At 45.4% G+C, this 21,331-nt stretch overlaps 1 protein-coding gene across 1 annotated transcript in view; it reads right to left on the bottom strand.

Annotated features, from left to right (window-relative positions):
• Positions 1-1,498: 1,498 nt before the first annotated feature.
• Positions 1,499-21,331, bottom strand: part of MARCHF3 (membrane associated ring-CH-type finger 3) — a 142,998-nt gene continuing 123,165 nt past the window's right edge. The window contains exons 4-5 of the mRNA XM_058539705.1: positions 15,053-15,262; positions 1,499-8,479 (exon numbers count right to left, since the gene is read on the bottom strand). Of these exons, the coding sequence (XP_058395688.1) occupies positions 8,321-8,479; positions 15,053-15,262 (369 nt within the window). The 3' untranslated portion in view covers positions 1,499-8,320. The remainder of the gene's footprint in view (positions 8,480-15,052; positions 15,263-21,331) is intronic.

Genomic DNA, 21,331 nt, shown 5'->3' on the forward strand with positions numbered 1-21,331 from the left:
AATAGTAAAGATAAGGCTAAAAATCAATGAAACAGAGAAAAAAAGAGGGTGAGAGAAAGAGAAGATTAAGAAAGTTCTAAACTTATTATTCAAAAAGATTAACGAAATATACCATTAATTCAGACTGGCTAGACAAAATAATAAAAGAGAGGATGGAAATAAAACACCAAATAAAGAAGGAAATACGTACAGACTGAATGGAAGTGAGGAACATCCACTGGCTGCACCAGTCTGACCGGGATAAGGCCGGTGTCCCCAAAGAGGGTGGCCTGGCGTAGGGTGTCACAGCCAGAGAATGGTGAGGGGACACCTACACAGGGAGGCGATGGCTGTGGAGATGAGAGATTGGCTACATGCAGAGGGATTGATTAAATCATAACTAAATTAGGGATGATGAAAGCCAGGTTTCTCATGGTAGGAAAGGGAGCTATAAACATGGAAATGGAAAAAACAAGATTGAACTCTGTGGTATTGGATGGGAATTGGTGGTGTTGGTATGAACTCTTCATTTTCAATATAGATAGAGAAAGACAGAAAATCTTAAGATTTATCCAGGACTGAAAGGATGGTTCAACAGTAAGATATCTCACTACATGCCTTAAAGTAGAAAGTCACACAAATTTCTCAATATTACTATTTTCTCAATAGTATTGTTGTTAATTATATTTATTACTAATTAAATATGTTATCCAAAATAATAATGTAAAAACTCACAGAATACTAGAAGTAGAAAGGAAACAGAATAACTCAATGAAATAATATAAGAAAAATGTACAGCAAATATCAATGGTGGAGACACTTGAAACATTCTTTAAGACTGGGAGGCCAGCAAATATGCCTGCCAGCACGGCTGCGAGGGAAGAGGCCTGAAGGGCTGGGTCACTGAGCTAAGACAGGGCAGAGCAGGCTTACAAGGGGATCGAAAAACTATGCCAACTAATACAGAGTTCAGCAAAGGTGCTAGCACAGGATGACAAATGTTCCTCTATACCAGTACTAACCCACTAGAAAATAGAACAGAAAATAAGGTATCATTTACAACAGCAACTCAACTATAAACTATTTACAAATTAAGCTCACAAAGGACGCACAAGAATTTTGTCGACAAAGATTAAAACTCTATTTCAAGACGCAAAAGAACACCTGAATAAATGGTGATACACTATGATCATCACATGGGATAACTAAAAATTGCAAAGATGTCAATTTTCATGAAATTGATGTATAAATTTACTACAATTCCAATCAAAATTCCATCAAGACCTTTTATTTTTTTTATTTTTATTTTTTTGTGAGGAAGATCAGCCCTGAGCTAACATCCGTGCTAATCCTCCTCTTTTTGCTGAGGAAGACCGGCTCTGAGCTAACATCTATTGCCAATCCTCCTCCTTTTTCCAAAGCCCCAGTAGATAGTTGTATGTCGTAGTTGCACATCCTTCTAGTTGCTGTATGTGGGACGCCGCCTCAGCATGGCCGGAGAGGCGATGTGTCGGTGCGCGCCCGGGATCCTAACCCGGGCCGCCAGTAGTGGAGCGCGAGTACTTAACCGCTAAGCCACGGGGCCGGCCCGTCATCAAGACCTTTTAAATGACTGAACAAAACTATTCTAAAATTTATACACAGGAATAAAAAGCTTGTCCACAAATAATGAAGTCAATTTTGAAAAAAAGTAGAGTGAAGTAGGCAGAGGATGGGAGGAGGTGCTCATTCCACTAGATATTGAGACACCATGAAGCTACAGTAAGAAAAACAGTGAGGTTATGCAGGCATAGGGAGATAGATTAAAGCCATAGGTGGAGTATGAGAAAGCAGACTCATGTTTATATGGAACTGGACATACGGGACAGGCGACACCACAAACGAATGAGGAAAGGGGAGATTGTTTAGATTGTTCGTGTAGTGATGGAAAAATGCCTCAAGTTAGGGAGATAAAGTCGGATCCCTATCTTATATCACATACAGAGGTGAACTCCAGGTAGATTGAAGGCCTAAGGCTGATGCATAAAACTGTAAAGCTAAAGGGAGAAAATATGGGAGACTATCTTTGTGATTCTGGAATGAGAAAGGACTTCTAAAACTTAAATATGGCCACTTATGGGACAAACCACATGAGGAAAAACAGATGTGGCTATGTCAAAGTTAAGGATTTCTGTTCAACACAGTAAACCATAGACAAAGTGAAGAGAGAGTGGAACAGATGAAAGACTTTGCAGGATGTCAACCTGACTAGAGACACTGAAAATGAAAAGACAGCAAACCCAATAGGAAAATAGAGAAGTGTAAATCCGAGCAGATATAAGCAATAAGGCATAGGTTTACACTATCAGTTTGGCTGGAAACGAACCAATAAATAATAGCTAGTGTAGGAAAGGAGGTGGAGACTCAGCCACTACTGGGAGTGTCTAAAGGGCTAGAGTCCTTCTGGAGAATAAGACTACCACAGTGAAATTAAATTTGTCAACATCCTGTGACCCAGCATTCCCACTGACGGATACTAGCCCAGAGGAACTCTCCCACAGGACTGAAGGAGGCAAGGAGGAGATGTCCATCACTGTTGTAGGGTCTGGGAGTTGCAGGCAACATTTAGGGGAAAAGAAAAGTGAAATGGAATCCCAAGCAGCCATTAGAAGCGATGAGCTAGATACACATGCAGCAACATGGATAGATCTTAAAAACATAGTGTTAGGTGGGGAAAAAAAAGAATGAGATTTATAGCATAATATCTCATGTAAATTAAGACACTCACAAAACAATGTTTTGCAAAGCTATATACGTATTCAGTTTATCTATCAAATATATTAGCGTGGGTGCCTAATGGAGGAAGGAGATGAGAGTGGAGATTATGGATGAAGGGGAAAATATTATAAAACTAGAAGCTGAGAGGCATCAGAGCATAGTGATTAAGGGCATGGACTCGAGCACCTGGGTCTGAATCCCAGCTCTGCCCCTTGCTAGCTCTGTTACCTTGGGCAGGTAAGTTAACCTCTCTGGTTAAGCTTCTCCATCTGTAAAAAGGGTCTGGGAGCTAATCTCGAAAGATGGCCTCAGTTCTGCCCTTCTGTGTGTGTGCAAGCAGCTCCTCCCTTCATGAGGCTGGGCCTGTGACTGCTTTGACCAATAGGCTGTGAGGAGGTGACCTTGTGGGACATCCAAGCCCAGGCATGAAGCAGGACAGAAGTTTCTTCCCTCTTGGAGCCCTGAGCTGCCATGGAAAGAGAGGGGCCCTTGAAGCTGAGAGACAGGCCACAGGAAGAGCACTTGGGCCATCTGACTGTCTGAGACACCCAAGTACGACCAGAAGAGGCACTGCCCAGGGACCACCCAAGGGAGCCTGAGTCAACCCACGGAATAGTGAGATGCAATAAAGTGGTCGGTTTAGCCCACTAAATTGTGGGGTGGTTTGCCAGGCAGCAATAGACGAGGTCGTTGTGAGGATTAAAGGAGGTAATTTTCAAAGTGCTGAATAGCACATGGCTCATGGCAAACGCCTGGCACAATGTACATACTTGTGGAATAAAATAGAACAGGGACCCATATAGGCTAATGGTGATAGAAAGTGTGTCATGGATTGAAATGTATGATTAACTCAATTCTTTGCACCTGGTGCCCACAAAGAAGCTAAAATAAAACCTCTGATAGGGTCCATATATTCACTTCCTTGACAGGGTAACTATGGCTCCAATAGGTGAAAAGTGTGTTCAGAAAGGAGAGCTTCTCAGAATGAAGCATGGCTCCCAGAGCCGATCTCCTTCTGCTGTCTCTGTGCACAGAATTCAGAGCCTCCAAGCAGGCACTAGATGTATGAGCTCAGTGACTCATGAGTCCCTCATTTCTGGGAACGCAGACAACTGATGGAACTGTATTTGTTTTCCTCTGTAGCACTAGATCCAGAACTAGCAAATTTTTTTTTTATCGGTGATGAATTCTCAATTAGCCATAGGCTCCAGTCTCAGGAAATGCCAGGATAATTGAAATCTACACAGAATTCAAAGATCTCAATCAAGTCAGTAATTTCAACCTCCGGAAGGGTCCCTTACAATTCTTTTTACTCCCAAGCACAGTGTGCTCAATAAATATCTACTGATTATTTAAAATTAATCCTTCTTCTTTTTGAAAAGGATTTAAAACTCTTTGTTTGTGGTCCTTCAAATTGTTTATCAAAGTCATTTGCCAAAACACAAGCTAGGGGAAATAACCCAGACGTTAGCAACAGTGAGTGGAAGGAAGGGGAGGGAAGGGCAACGCCTTTCATTCATGAACTACTGGGAGGGAAGCCCTACAAATTCTACAAGGACCGTCTGAGGTAGGTATTATCCTCATTTTACAGAGGCAAAAACTGAGGCTTAGATAGGTCCACAATCAGCAGCTGAGACAGTGCAGAGCCAGGTTCAAACCCAGGTAGTCTGACTCATAGCTGGGTCACTCCTGTCCTATCGCACTGGGAAGCAAAGAGCCAGACTCACCCCAGAACAATTAAACGGCAAGGGAAAGGCTCTATGCCCCAAAGCCAACTCCTAGACACTGAGACTTCTGTAAAGCCAAAAAGGTAGATGGTAGAACATAACAGCCTGCGTATTTCTGCAGAACTGACACATGTGGAGAGCGTCTGCAGTTGCCCAGGCATCGCTATCTGGAGAGCCGACTTGTCACCACTCCAGCCTCCGCAGCACCAGGCCTCACTGGCAGCAGCCTGCTGGATCCTCCACGTGCTTGGTGGAGGGATGGCATCCAGCCAGATCCATCCTGGTCCCAATCTCTTGCCCTAAATAATCCTGAGCCCTGTCCCCACTAGCTGGCCCACCTCCCATTCCAGGTAAGGCTTCAGAATCACACCCTATTTCTCATCCGGCGCTAGGGCTACAAGCTGTCTGGCTGATCTTCAGGTAGCTTCTGGGAACACTCTGGATTAAAGTTGAAAGGAGGCATGTGCTGATTTCCCTTTCTACATGTCTTTCATCCTTAATTTTTTCAGCCTGGGGACACTCCCTGGTGAGGACAGGCTGAAGACAACATTTTTGTGCACACCATGCCCGCTCTGTGAGCTGTGTGGTGTCAGGGGGGCCGAGACAGACCCGGGCCGGGTGGATCAGTGCCAAGAGGGGAACAAAGAGCCCCGGGGAGGAAATGGAACCTTCAGCTGGCCACTGGCCAAGTGCAGATAGTCGGCTGCTGTCTCACTTCCATTTTCTCCTGGGGCTCCTCTACACCCCCAGATGAGTTACTTTCACTGCAAATGAAATGACTGTGGCTGCAGCCCAGCTGAAAGTGACAATCCAGGGCACTCAGGGCACTGGGAATGGAGACCAGGACACGAAAGACAAGTACAAGTAACTTCCAAGTCATGCCATTTATTTTGCCTAAATTGAGTTTTACAGCTCCTCTGTGTGTCGGCTCAGTTCTCTGAGGAGCTGTAGAATTTGTGTGCCGCTCTGTGTTCTCTGTCCTGGCCCCGAATGAAAACACGCAGACACACGCGCATGCACACATGGGGCAGGCAAGAGCACGCTGGACTTGTGTCAGCTGTCAGTTTCCCTCTCTGGCTTCCCTGGGATGCACACTTGTCTCTACCTAGTATTCTCAAGACAAACGGTCAGGAGATCAGATCAGCAAGAGCGCAGATGAGAGAGGACTGTGCAAGGAGTAGAGGAAGGGAAGCAGTGAACCACCAGAATCCCTTCCCTGCCCCTCCTTCTTCCTTTCCCTGCTTCATTCTTGATCTTTCACAAAGAAAGAGGACAATCAGCAGGGCTGCTGGTAACCTGTGCAGCACCTTCGCACCAGTTAGCAAAAGGCAGCCCTTCTTCCAGGGAGATGCAGCGTGGTTGGTGACAGACGTGGAGCCTGGACTGCAGCCCCACCTGCCTCCTGCCCTCTTGGCTGGTGCCTTAGTGCATATGCTCAGTTCCCTACACTCTCCCACCTTGAACGATGTCAGGGTTAAAGGGCCAAGAAAGGATGACGTGTCCTCCAACAACTTTCAGAATCTCAGATGAGCCCTGGTGCTGACGGAGCACGGAGTCCCTCACAGGAGGTCCCAAATTGGAGGCCTGGGAAGGGAGGCATGATGCTACTCCGGGAGGCCGGGACTGTCCTGCCCACCACCGCACACGCAACCTAATCCTTGCGTTTGGACTCTGCTTTATTTCCCAGGGTGGGGATGCAAATACGGGGGAAAGAGACATGGCACAGGCACAGTACTAACCGCCAACCTTCCCAGTGCAGAAGCCCCAGCGAGCTGCCTGCCTTCAGTATTCCGCATCACTATATCTCATCTCATGGACCAAGACGGCAGGAATTCTCTGTAGCCAATGCCAACAGGAAATGATCCTGGGAATCTGCTGCTTCCTTAATTCATGGAGGAAGCCGGGAGGAGAAAGGGTATGGTCCTCTCATGAATGTTTGTGCCATTCAGTGGGGAGGTGTCACTGGTTCACCTGACAGCTCAGGGACCAAGGCTGGGTGGACGTCATTTATCAACTGTATTACAGGGCTGCAATCCACAAGCTACCAAGTTGGACTCTTGGCTCCGGAAATTTAATGTGTGACAGCTGCATGTAGCCAGTGGTGTCCAGCATTTTAAAAAGGTCAATTAAGAAACGGTTGATGGTGGTGCAGCTAATGACAGCCCAGAGGGGTGACAGGGCCGAATAAACAGAAGGGCTGAGACGTATATTACTGGAATTGAAGTGTGGGAGTGAAGCGTATTGGGGAGGAAATCTATTGTCACAAGCCATAAAGCACATCTGAGTCTTGCAGTGGAGAGTGGTACAGCTGTTTCCCTCCCCAGGCAGCGTGGGGAGCAGTCTGTGGATGGAGGGCTCTGCAGACAAAGGTGAAACTGCATCAGCTTGATCAATCTGCACACAAAAATCGTTACTCTCCTCACTGCCTGTTCCTTTGCACTTTCCTCTCTCCCACTTGGGGAGCATAAGGCAGACGCTGGAGTGATATTTGGAATGTGGGTCATGTTCTAGAAATCCGTATTTTAAGCATTCCCCAAAGCTGGGCTCCGCCTCCTCCTCCCGGCATGTGGGTGGAGGGGTAGACTGCGGGAGGCTGAGCGCCAACCCGAGCAAGTGCTTTCCTCAGACGACAGGTCTGCTCCCCGGCTCCAGTGAACATGCGAACGCAGGGTGCCGTTTAGACCCTTTACACTGCGACGGACAAAAGGGGGACACGAAGCCCTTAGAAAAAGTCTATTTCAGCCTGTGACAGAATTGGCTCATGGCTGGGGGAAGGCACTGTGTAGGGCTTCTGAAAATCAGACAAAGGGGTCTTAGACTGCTAGGACAGGCTTTTTTGCCACATCTACCTGTCAAGCTAGAAATTCAATAGAGCAATGGGAATGCTAATTGATATGCAAAACAGGTCCAGGGTTCCTAGAAATGTCTAATGATCCTCCAATTCATCGTGAACGCAGAATCTAGACGGGCACTCAATGAGATGGGAGTAAGGACACCAACCTTTTCGCTTTTCCTCTTTTTTAAAATCTACTTTGGGAAACTTCACAGGTTTTTATGATTAAAAAAAATATTGCAATCAGTGGGGTTTGTCTTTCACACACTGGATATTTATTATTAGAAAATAGCTTCTATCAGCTGTCAGTACCAAACAAGTTGAAAGTAGCGTGCTTCTCACCATAATTTTTTTTTTCTCCTTAACGAAATTTAAATAAACAGCTCACTGTGGGGAGAGTTGCCACGCCTTTTTTTCCTTTAAAAACTGAATAATTCAATGAAGTTTAGTACAAAACATTCTCCAAATATGACTTGTTCTGCAGTTGTTATGCTGTCCCCTTCAGTACGGGACATAAAAGAGATGAAAAAGACCATTCAGGCTATCAAATACCCCAAAGAATCTACAGTAGGAACCAGAAAACAAATAAGCTAACCCCAACAAAACCCATCCAAACCAAGAAACCAGTTTTAACATTGGCTTTTCAATTTTGATTATCATCTAAGTTTAATATATATATATATTTGAAATAGTAATAAAAAAGGAAGAATTGAATTGCATCTTTAGCAGGACAACCTTCCTCATCTGTTAAAGAGGTGTTCAGAAAATTCCATACAGTATCTGCTAAATAAACATGTTTGGCAGCTTAGCAAATATCATATGATTGCAGCATCCATGATTTGAAGTAAAATAGCGTTTGCTTTCTTCTGGCAGAGTTCGTTGCTCAGGATGATGTGCTAACACGGCTCTGGATGTTCTTAGACCCACAGGCTTAAGGAAGGGTTTGGGGGTGGCTCAGTGCATGGCCCCAGTGCAGAAACTTCCAGACCCCAAACAATGAGTCAACCAACCAACCACACAAATATCAAACGATTGTCTCCTTTGAGTTCCTCTTGACAGAATGGAGGCCCAGCAAGGACTGCTGGTTGGAAGGTACGTTGACAGACTTTGGAATGAGGAGAATCACCCTCTGATTGGTCCGACGCCATTCGTTGTACAATCGACAGTGGTACCTAAATGACACCTGAGGTTAGGAGAGGAAAAATAAGGGATTTCAGGTGAGCAGAAGCTGATAATCAATCCAAGAAACAAATGTGTCATTTAAAACAGCTCCAAACAGCTGGCAGCAGTAAGGTGGGGGGAGAACACTGGGTGAAGCTGCTCTAGCCAGCAGCTGAGTTGGGGGGCAGATTGGGCACCAACCCAAGACCCCACATGTGGACCGTGGGCAGGGAGCCCGTGGTGGCTTCCTTCATTCCTCCTCGTATTGGGTAAAATCAGGGTATACATGGAAATGAGGTTCCTTCTGAGTTTGGATTTATTTTCAGGGGAGTGATGTTTGGGCCCCAAACCATCAGTTGTGAAGAAGGTTGGCTGGAGGCAGGGGGGCAGAGTGGGTACAGCGCCAGCCCTTGCCCAGTTGTGGGCCCTGGGCAATGTGCCTTTCTGGACCCACAGATTCCTCTCTCTTAAATGAGAGGGATGCTAGGGCTTCAGGTACCTCTGAATGCTGGATGCTCTACAACTCAAAGGACCCCATTTACACTGACTATGAGAGGAAGGGTACTCCTCATACTGTGCTGTGGACAACCTGCACAACTGTACTTGGTGGCCCCGATGTGTGATACCCAATTGCCTCCAGCTCCAGCATTTTATGGCTTCCAGTGAGGAAGCTTTGGCGTGGGCACCCACTCCCCTAATAAGTTCTTCCTGAGCTTCAGGCTGGGTTAGGTGCGACTTCCATGGGCATCCACAGCACCTTGTGCCTACCTCAGCATGGCATCAAGTACCCTGTACCTCACCATCCTTGTTTCTCTCTCTCTCTCACTAGAAGCTTCGAGAGCAGGGCTTCCGTCATATTCATCTTTGCATGCCCAGCACCTATCACAGCGTCTGGCACTTAGGAAGTTGCTCAGAAGTTTGCTGAGTGAATGGATGAGTAAATAAGTATCCTACACTTTCTGATTGCAACCCTGTTTCAGACAGAAGCCTCTCTTACATAATACACAACAGTAAACCCATGGTCAATTGTGACATAACTGTGCCCCAAAAGTGTTTCCTTCTCATGTAAATATACTGGAATGAGAGGCTTACATCTGTGGTTTGTTTTGGAGAAGGCTGCCATAAAGCACTGATGGACTGCCCAGGAAATTCAGAGTCTCTACTTTCGAAGATACACAAACTGCCTTTAAAATTAGGGTAGGTTCCAGTTTGAGTGCATCCAGATGACCAGGTAAGTGCTGAGAAGGAAGGTGCCCATAAGCTTAGGGTGACAAATTACCCAACTATGGGCTGTTTAACCATCTGGGGTGGGTGGGCTGCGTTGACCCCAGTAGAAGGTCCACGGTGGTCAGAGAGTGGGCTGCCCAATGATTTGAGCTTGGTGTTTCTGGAAATGGAGGAGAGTGTAGGCCCTTGATCAGAAAGGGCCTGTTAGTCTTCATGGCAGGATCATGACATTCAAGGCTGCTCGCTCAAATTTCTGAGGCTAGAAAGCAGATGCCACAGGCTGAGTGCCAGAGAGATTTGGGTACGAAAATACAAGCTTTTAAACTCACACAGATGTGCTTTTCTCCAAAAAGCCCTGAACATGCCAAAGTGGATCAGGGTTTTTTTCGTTCCCTTTTTTTTTTTTTTTTTAAACTTGATTCTCTGATTTCTATTCTGTCCTGCTGCTGCTTGGTGCTACTCATGAACGTAAGGGAGGCAGGCTGGAAAGCCTGCTGCTCAGGGCCAAGGGCAGGAAGAGGTAGAACATAGACAATTACTAATGAAGAGCTCCGGCAGTACAAGAAGTCTGGAATCTGGAAATATTCCAGAAAAGCTGGATTTCAAGTCGAGAGGCCCTTCCCCCATGATGCTCAGCGTTAGGTAAGCAGAGAGGTAGCTGTGGGTGCAGGCAGGCAGCACCTTCTTCTATAGCACAGGGAGCAGGCCGCGAGCTCTGGGGCCAGGCACAGGGGGCTTGAATCCCCATCCTCCACCTAGTGGCTCTCTGACTTTGGAGGGTTTGTTTGCTGTCTCCAAACTTCAGTTTCCTTGTTTGCAAAACGTGAGTAATGATATCTGAGATAATGCATAAAAAGCACTTAGCACAATGCCTGACACACATGTTAGTGTTCTCAGCCTGTTATTTCTGATGTGTTAAATATGGGAAAGGAGATGATAATTTTGTGACACTCCTTAGCTATGAGAAACGAGGGGGCAAAAAAGAGGTTGGGCTATTTCTCTCGTTCTCACAGGCTGCATCACCTACAACAGAATCCTCACAGGCTGCACCACCTTAGAATATCAGAATTTGGGGCTCCACCCAGACCTAAGGAATCAGAGCATACAGTTTAACAAGATCCCCAGGTGATTTGCATGTACATTCAAGCCCGAGAAGCACTCCTTCAAGGAACACAAGGGGTCAACGATTTAGTGGGTCTCCTGGTTCCGGGGCCAGAAAACACAAAAATCAGCCCACTTGTTTAGACAAACAAATAAGATCTTATTATGCATTAATCTATCTTAACTGCTGTTAACCACCACAGTTTGCAGGCAAATTCAATCAATATGAAGAAAGTACCATATGAAGATGACTCCTTATCAGGGAAAATAAAGGAAGTTGGGCAGAATACAGGAGGGACCACGGCTTGCAACTGCCCTGGGTTAATGCCAGCTCCATCTCCAGGAGCTCCAAGTCACTCCCTCCCCGCAACGGGATAGAAGAGGAAAAAACGAGGTTTGATTTAGAGAAGTAAAGAGGCAGCGAAGAAAAAACAAACATAAGCCAAAAAGAAGCTATGGCAATATTAACCTTGGGAACTTCGTTTAGATATTTCCTAAATTTCCAAGGTTTTAAGGAGAGAGGAGGAAGAAAGAGCACAAGGCCACTATTTTAAAATTACTACTCCTTCTGGGATGGTTTACTTGAAGTGTTTTCATTTATTCATCCAAGGATATTTATTAACCTCCTATCATGGGCAAGGTCTGTACAGACTTGTGGTCACATGGGTGGCACAAGGAGGGCTAGAATATATTAGCATCCACCTCTCCCCGTCAGGGAGGTGACAGGCTGTGGCCCAAGGTTTGCTGTAAAGTCACAGCAGGCTTTGGGAAATCTTCTCATTATGTAATTTTATTCTGCCCTTTCTCTCTGGAGGTTATGGTGCAACCCAAGCATATTGATGGGGCCAGGGCTTTGTAAGTTGCATTCCCCAAAATGGGCCCAGCTCTCTGATCCCTGATTGCGCTGGGGAAGAGAAGAGAACTGTGTGGGAGTAAATCAACTCAGAGAAATGCCCCGCATGGGATCAATGAACACCCTCGGGCTGCCCTGGGCTGTTTGGGGGTGTTTAAACCAGCCCACAGAGAACCTTGGCCGGACAGCATTCTATTGGAGGTTTCTCCCCTTTATAGCGAGAATTTACATGATTAACCCATGGGACTGGGAGTCAGCTGGAGGAACCGGATTGTTCATTCATTTCGGTCTGTGATTTAACCCAAGTTTCTGTGCTGGGCATTGGTTGCAGTGACAGAGAATGGAGGGGCTTCCTGTGGGTCACTGCCCTCTAAACCGGGGCGAATACGAATTCCACCGTGGACAATCTCTTAACGCTTAGTGCAGACTCAGTTCTCATCTGGCTCTCTTGGTGTCTGTGCACAGACTTCAAACGGTTTGTGACACGAACAGTGATGTTTCTGGGGCACCTCTCCCCTGAGCTCTCAGAGTGGAGTTGGCTGTGGCCGTGGCCTCCTGGCTCTTAGACGCTTGCGTTTCTACACAGCAGGTTCCAGAAGGCAGAACTCCCCAAGTTTGTGTCCAGACGGGGCCTCGTGGCCACGTAAGCCGGCGAGGAACTCCAAAGGCACTTTCGGGTGTGCAGTGCAGGTGCGTGTCCCTCTTCACAGTGCCCAGGAGGCCCTTCCAGGAAGGCTCTCTGAGGAGCCAGGCTGGCACTGACACCGTGTTTGTTTATCTAAGACATTTTCACAGCATATTCTCCTTAAGCTTGACAGCTTGTTTACAATGGGTTTCTGCTGGAGGGCAGTTTCCAGAAGCTGTCAGCTTCTGAATTACGGCTCTTGCCAGGGCCGCTCAGCACAGCATTTATCTGGGAAGGACTTAGTCTAGACTCCGTAACCTATTGCTGAGCTGATGCCGTAGCACGTTTTTCACACTAGTCAAAGGGGACAAATGCCTTTCTTTCCCTCCAGCTGCTCTGCATTTTACGGAGGGCTGGGGGGCGGTGGGAGCTGGGGGAGCAGGGCAGAAAACTCAGTGCTTTTGCTGGGTGCTCTGATATACGTTACTGATGTTATCCCATCTAATCCTCACTACAGCCCATTGACCCAGGGGTTATCAATCATTTTTTAACATAAAAGGAAGGATGATCAGAGAGGTTAAGTACCCTGTTTGAAGTTACACAGCTATTAGGATGCTAAATCTTGAGTTTGAACACAGGGCCTTTGGATTCTAAATGCATGTGCTTTTCACTACGCAGCATTGCCTCTTGGCAACATTTCTGGAATGAAGTATATTATCACTCTCCTGAAAGAGCCTACTCCAGGTACCTTTCCCACGCAAACCTTCCTTTCACCTGAGATGGCAGATGAAACAGGGTCACACCCATTTTTCTCTAGGTAATCTTTTTCTTTTCTTCCTTCTGCTCCCCCTCTCCCCTTTTATTTCTTTTTATTTATTTATTTATTTATTTATTTATTTATTTATTTATTTTTCCCCTAAAGCCCCAGGCGATAGTTGTATGTCATAGTTGCACATTCTTCTAGTTGCTGTATGTGGGACGCGGCCTCAGCATGGCCCGAGAAGCAGTGCGTCTGTGCGCGCCCGGGATCCGAACCCGGGCAGCCTGCATCGGAGCGCACGCACTTAACCGCTAAGCCACGGGGCCGGCCCTCCCCTTTTATTTCTTTCTTGTTAGGTAAGTGTATGCTCTACAAAGCAGGTTTTCAAAAAGGTCTTAAATTGGTTTAAAAGCCCAGCATTTGGGTCTACATCTTCATCCATCCTTCATCTTAGGAACTCTCTAAGAAAAATCACAGACTAGTAAACCTCTAAACATGGTAAAAACTTCACTTGATTATTTTCCAAAGTATGTTCCCGTGTAGTCTTTCACTTCAATCTCATAAGGCCCGGAGAAGTTGGCACGATGGGTTTCACTATCATCCCCACTTTACAGATGAGGACACTGAGGCCCAGAGAGGTGCAATGACTTTCCCAAGGTGGCGCAGTTGACAGGGAGTTAGACAGTGCTAGGCAGATGATTTAATTTCTTATTTCTAACCCTCTTATCATCACAGTGTCCTTGTGACTTCTGAGTCAGTTTCACTGCCTGAGTCACAACCAATCAGGACACATTTCGGAAGCGCAGACTTCTAAAGGAGGCAATAATAGTTTCGCTTGGGGGCTTCATTAGGCTGGGAATGAATGCCTAAACTAACTAGAAGGCTTGGATAAAGTTTGCAGCATCAGACCACTCCCTATTTACCACGGCTCAGGTCATGTCCCTCTTCCTGAGACTGAAATATGTCCCCCATTCACTGTCTGAATGCTCTCACCCGAGGGGAGGTACAGAGCTGGAAGAGCCACGCGATGAACAGGAGGGAAATGAACAGTGGGTTGTGGTCAGGGTTGTAGGAATGGCAGCTGGTGGAACAGGGTTTGGGAGACAGAGGGAGGGGGGCAGTGCGAGCGCTGGAGGCTTCCTCATGTTGACACTGTGCGTGACATGGGAATGTACACTTTAGACAGGAAAGACATATTGAATAACAATGGAACGTGCTCAGATTAGAAGCGAGCAGGCACAGAAGAGTAATGCCAGGAAGCAGGGGGCCCGGTTTCTGAAACTATTCTAGGGGATAGTGACGTTCTTCCCTGCAGGTCCCAGGGGGAATCATAGGGAGAGGGATCACGTGCTGCACTTTGTGGGTGCTGCCAGTGGGTGCCTAAGCAATCAACTTACTTCATAAGTAAGGATGAAAAAACAGAGATGTTTAAAAATTCTTCCTCATATACAGTGGGAACACTGGGAAATGGTTGTTCTTTGGTGGAGGCTTCCCAGCTAGATAAATGAGTGTATGGGCAGCAGAGTCAATATCCCAACGCACAGAATAATCATCAGGCAAAGTGCAGCTCCACTCCAACAAAGACTTTAGCCTGTGTCAGGATGTAAGGAGAAAACAAGCAGCAGGAGGATTCATGATCTGTGCAGGCAGCAGCGGCCAAGTGCATCATTCATAATACACTACGATCCCAGCAAAAGTAGGCATATAAGAGAAAGCAAACACCATGCCTCCTAACAGATGGAGTCCGAGACTCCTGGAGGAGAGAAATGCCTGGGCTGTGTGTCTTTGACTGATGGGCTCTCTGAAGCAGGGGCTTTTCCTGTACTTGATCTGCTCTTCCCAGCAGTGCACACATGTACACACACACACATGTGCGCACGCGGTACTAAACCAAACCACATGCTCTCGCATTTGGTCTGTCCTCTACCGGGCAGGTAAGATGTGTTACAGACAAGCGGGAAGGCTGTGCCAGCTGTGGGGCTGCCAGCTCCAGCTGGCCTGATGCCCCCGGGCCATGGGCCATACTTACTAGTGTCCAAAAGAGGTAAATAGTGAAGAGTGCGACAGTGAGTGCAATCAGTCCAACGGCTTCGAGCCGACTACTAAAGTGCAGGTGATCCACGGCGCCCCGTAGGCACAGCCAGCCTGAGATGGTGGCCAGGGGAGTTATGAACAAGAAGCACACCATGTCTCCAAACAGGGTCCGCTTCTCATGCTGGGGGCCTGGGTTTCTGAGCCACTGCCAGGGAAAGGGAGACAGAGAAAAACAAGGAAAAGGTTAAAAACCAGTGCGGAGTGGAGACACTACTTTGAGGTTGTCTTGGTCTTCAGAATCTGGGAAAAGTCATTTCTGACCTGTTTTGAAATCACAAGGAAGCATTAAGGACTCATTCGCATGCCCCTGCCCCTTGAATAATAGTGATTATGATAATAATGTAATATGACAATAGCAATTATGATAATAATAAATAATAGTAATAATAAAAGTGTCCTTGCTGTAGATGGCTTTCTGTTTTTGAAAATAGTTCAATGGTTACTATTATGAATCACAATGACCCTATGTGAAACGTAGAGAGGATGTTATTTTTAGAAGGTAACAGTTGAGGTGCAAGAAGTTCTGTCCCGTGGTCAAAGCCTTCCAAGGTCTTGACTCTGGGAACGTTTGCAGGAAAGAGATACTCAGCAGGCTTGGGTTGCTCAAATCCTGCACATTCCCAAGAAAGAGCTGGTTTCAAGACTGGCTCCTTGAGTTCTGAGTCCTTGTGATATTCTGCCTGACGAGAGTGTTTTTGTATGCCTGAGGCCTTGGGTTACACAGTACCAGTGTGACCAAATAGTTTAAGTGTGATTTCTGCTGAACACCTATTTTTGCCCTGGGGGGCTGGAGTTTGAACAGCTGGGGTCAGTCACGCAGGTGCTGTATGCCTATGTGACTGACCCCAATAAATACTCTGGACACCAAAGCTCGGTGAGTGTTATCCTGGTTGATAACACTTTGCATGTGCTGTCACAAATTGTTGCTGGAAAAATTAAGCACATCTGTGTGACATCATTGGGAGGGGACACCTAGGAGCTTGTGACTGGTTTCTCCTAGACTTCACCCATGCACTTTTCCCCTCTGCTGATTTTCATCTGTGTCCTTTTGCTGTAATAAACCATAACCATGATTATAAGAGCTTTTCTGAATCCTGTGAGTCCTTCTAGTCAATCACTGAACCTGAGGGTGGTCTTGAAGACCTCCCCCCCTAGAATGAGACTCATCTGACTCCATGAACTCAGTAATGACCCCTTCCTCAAGTTTTAGGACCCTGAACCTCCTACTTAGGACCCTCTGACATCTTAATTGTGCTATCATCTTGATTGAGCCAACCCCAAAAAGGATGGCAAAAACTTTGTGCTTGTTGAAAGACCAGAGATGAGAATTTCTACAGGATAGGAAACAAGGCTGTTGTCCTCCCACTTGGAGAATTGCTGAATGCCTGCTGAAATGTTTTCCATAATCCATTCTAGGAAAAGTCATGCTTACACACTGGTGTCAGTAATAGTGGTAATGAGGCCTTTTGGCTTTTCTTCAGCTTAGCATTGAAACATGTCCCCAAATAATTTGACATGCCCATCTCACTATCCCATGTAGTAATGACAGAGGACAAGGGGTCCAGAGAAGGAGTGGGGTCAAACACAGATGATGGGTGGGGGCTGGGAGAGACAGTGGCTGACTCCGTCTTCCATCTCGTCCCACCAACAAACAGGGCCTAACGCTGCTGTGGGCTGGCTTGCCAAACAAGCTGAGCAGACACCCCAAGTGGCGGGGCAGCAATTCCCACAAAACCATTGGTGGGAGGGAAAGGACTATGATAGGGGAGACAAGAGTGGGCGGAGCTGACTGGAGAGAAGGGAAGGCCACGCTCAAGGGCAGAAGGAAGAGACGGAAGAGCCGCAAAGAGGGCAAGCAAGTCGAGAAAAGAGCAGTGTAAGGGCAGCAAAAGCCTCGAGGAGTGAGCAGAGAAACAGGAGGGAAAAGGCACAGAAGCAAGCTCCCTGGGAGGTGCCCGTCCCCCAGTGTTTGCCTGAGGGAGATATTAATGACCTGGAAGGCCGGCATCCCTCTTTCGAGGGACAGCCCACCTTAAACATGGGCTGAGGTGCTGAAAGAAGTCAACCTCAGCTCAAAAATGGACCTGTATAAATACTAAAAACTAGATAATGGGCAGCTGACTTGTCTGTGACTGTAAATATAGCATTATAAAAATTTAATATAAATACCAAAGTGATCAAGTGCAAATGATATTAACCCTGCCACGTGTTGTCATGCCACCTCAGACATCTCAGCAGCTTCAAAGAAATTCAAAGAGTTCTTATTAATTAACATGTTCTTGTCTAAATCCTGGGAATACTGCTATGAAGCGGAGAGTAGAAATCGGACATTATTATCCCAATTTTACAGAGGCTCAGCAAGGTCAATGATTGCTCCAGGTGACTCGGGGTTGAACTGAGAAGAGGATCAGGATCTGTCCACTCTTGTTTAGATGTCCTATCAGTGAAATATTTGAAAATTAAAATTGCAAGACATTTAGCAATCCTGATTCTTAAACAATGGTGCCCAAAATACAGCCACCTGACTCCCTGCTTCCCTGGAGGCAGATCCGTAAGCCCAGCCTACTTGCCTCTGTATCCGCACTTGTTGGAACAGAGGTTCTCAGTAAACATGTGACAGATGTGTGCAGACAACCTAACCTCATTGGCTAAGACTTCCCCCATTTCCTTTTGCTTGGAAATTCTGAATACATTTTATTAAAATGAATTTAGTGCTTTACTTACTTATGTGGTCCTTGACATTACCCAAAGAAATGACTCACCTTCTGGAAGGAGGTAATTATGAATCACTACTTATCTCTGTCTGATGTAAAATAAACTGCAAAGGCAAACTAGAAATTGTTCCCAGTATCCTATTTCCTAATTGTTCTCTGATCTTCTATATTCCTGAAAAATTTCCAGGCCATTTTATATGTCCATGATCACCCAATGCCTGGAGTCCACATCTTATTAACTCTCTCTATATATTTTTGGCTCAGCTTACTCTTTGTGTTGTTTGCTCCTGGGTCATATTTAACTATGAAGTTCCTTAAACAGGTACTATTATGTTAAAATCTGTGACTCCTTCAGAACCTCAAGTGTTATTTATCTCTTACACAAATGCAGGCCCCATGAACAAGACCAGTGGCAATAATCTGTTATTGAGAAAAAAAACTGCCCTGCGCCATGGTAACAACCTCTGCCAAAGTATCCAAATAGGTTGATACAGGATATTTATACAAGCAGAGTTTATAGCAGAGAAAATTTGATTACAGCTCAATTTTCCAGCAAAAGAGGACTATCTAAATAAATTATGGGATTTACTTAAAGTAGAATATGATATAGTAATTTCAAATGATGATGTACATTTTATATTTACTGACATGATATACTGCTGAGTAGAAAAAGAATTCTACTGGACAGAATGTGATCCTTTATATGTAATAATGTATTTACATACACACAGACATTTACATTTACATAGATGTAGTGGATTTACATAGACAAAGACCAGAAGGATACCCAGCAAAATAGTGGCTATTCTTGGTGGTGGAATCATGAGTGGTCTTTAATTTGTTTCTTTTCGTATATATTTTCTGGTTTTTCTGAAGTGATCATGGATTACCTGTGGAAATATGTATGTATGTATTAGCTGTGTACAAAGCATCTAGAGAGATGGAGACACACACACACACACACACACACACACACACACACACGGAGAGTCAAGGGAGCCAGGGGAGGGAGGTGTCTAGCTAGTGTACAGCAAACTATAGCAGTAAAAAATCTACCGCTGAGCTATGGCTGCGGCAAGCTCGGTGCTAGAAATTTGGAATTTATGATGCAATATCTCACTGAGTCTTCACAGTAACCCTGTGAAGCAGGTGCCAACATTATCACCATTTTATAGACGCACACACTGGGGAGCCAAGAGTTTAGTCACTCACCTAAGGATAGAAGGCAAGTGGGTGTTAGAGGTGGGATTCAAACCAGCCTCACTTCTCTGTTCCCTGCTTTTTCCATCTTTACATTTTCTTTCTGCACCAAATGGCATTTGTGTGTGTGTGTATGCACGCGCACGTGCACATGCATGAACCCACTAGATTTTTTGCAATTTTCATCTGGGTGGGATATGGTAATAAGTCCTACTGTTTTATTGATAGATCAGGTAGCTGAATGGTTGGCTGGCCAGGATGTTATCATGGAAATTTTATAAAATATTCTTAGGCTGCTGTTCTATATTAATTATTTTACCAAGCCACAATGAGGTCCATTTTCTGGGTATTTAATCTCAGCTATATTATCATGTATTTTGGCCTAATTCATAATAGACAAAAGGTTGATATCAGTTATTGTTCAATTACATTTCTTGCTCTTATATGTACTTTGCCTCTCTTATCACTTATATTTATTGTACATAGAGTATTATACCTATTCTGTAGCAGTATCTTCATGGCCCGAACATTCAATAAAAAGCAGGCCGAGGCGGCGCCGGCCCGGTGGCGCAAGCGGTTAAGTGCGCGGGCTCCGCTGTGGCGGCCCGGGGTTCGCTGGTTCGGATCCCGGGCGCGCACCGACGCACTGCTTGGCAAGCCATGCTGTGGCGGCGTCCCATATAAAGTGGAGGAAGATGGGCACAGATGTTAGCCCAGGGCCGTCTTCCTCAGCAAAAAAAGAGGAGGATTGGCGGATGTTAGCACAGGGCTGATCTCCTCACCAAAAAAAAAAAAAAAAAAACAAAAAAGGCAGGCCGAGGAAGATTGGCAGGTTTGTGTGTCCGTCTTCCCACCTGACCTGAGGTGGGCCCTTATCTTTATATCATTGGCATGTCGCACATTCAACATTCACAATGTTGAATGAATGATCATAGCTTATGTTTACTCACACCTTATGATATGGCCAGTATTGGCTTATATGCTACATGTAGTAGTTGATTTACTCTTCAATAATCTTTGAAAGAGGTACCATTATTATCACCACCATTTTTTTATTTCATTAATAAATTTATATATTTTTTGGTTTATTGTGGTAACATTGGTTTACAATATTGTATAAATTTCAGGTGTACATCATTATACTTCTATTTCTGCATGGATTACATCATGTTCTCATGTTCACCACTCAAATACTAATTACAATCCTTCACCGCACACATGTGCCTAATTATGCCTTTCACCCTCCTCCCTCCCCCCTTCCCCTCTGGTAACCACCAATCCAATCTCTGTCTCTATGTGTTTGTTTGTTGTTGCTGTTATCTACTACTTAATGAGTGAGATCATATGGTATTTGACCTTCTCCCTCTGACTTATTTCACTTTGCATAATACCCTCAATGTCCATCCATGTTGTCAGAAATGGCTGAATTTCATCGTTTCTTATGGCTGAGTAGTACTCCATCGTGTATAAATACCACATCTTCTTTATCCATTGTTCCCTTGATGGTCACTTAGGTTGCTTCCACGTCTTGGCTATTGTGAATGATGCTACAATGAACAGAGGGGTGCATGTATCTTTACGCATTTCACCACCATTTTATAGATAGGGAAACTGAGGCACAGAGAAGTTAAATAATTTGTAGAAGATTGGCCTTGGCTTTGATCCATGTAATCTATCTCCAAAGACTGTGCTCCTAACCACTCTATCATTATTTTTAGTTAAAAGAAAAAAAATACTGAAGGGGAAGTGAGGGCATGAAGAGGAAAAGAAGAGGCTCACACCTTAACCGTTCTTATCAGTGCACAAAGGAATATTTACTTATGGTTCCCTTGGTATGAGATACCAGTTAAATCATCCTGCCACTTGTGCACACTTTTGTAGCTAATAATTCTTGAAGACTCTTTAGTTTAACCTTAGTCCTCAGCTTACACTGGTGGTGGGGGGGGGGGGACGGGTTAGCTATATTTTAAAAGCTGAGGTCATCGGTTGAGAATACTAATTTGTATGGCATCTTTCACCGGGCAGCCCACCCATATGGCGGCCAAGGGATGTGTGGGCAGTCCAGGGCACCCTTCCTGCCTTTTGTTCTCCGGTTCCAGCAGAAACATAAAGCAGATAGAGATGGTGCTACTGAAAGCCTTGGCAGTGAGCTGCCTATTTTTCTGTGGTGATCTCATTCCAATCACTAACTTGTTCCCAAATCATAAGATTGATCTACTCTTGGAAATAGCTATGAAACCAACCAACCAACCAGCTAAACAAAACAGAAACTTCACCGTGATCAGCAGCGTAGGGCCTGA

Source organism: Diceros bicornis, chromosome 1, assembly GCF_020826845.1.
Source record: "Diceros bicornis minor isolate mBicDic1 chromosome 1, mDicBic1.mat.cur, whole genome shotgun sequence".
NCBI classification, from domain to species: Eukaryota; Metazoa; Chordata; class Mammalia; order Perissodactyla; family Rhinocerotidae; genus Diceros; species Diceros bicornis.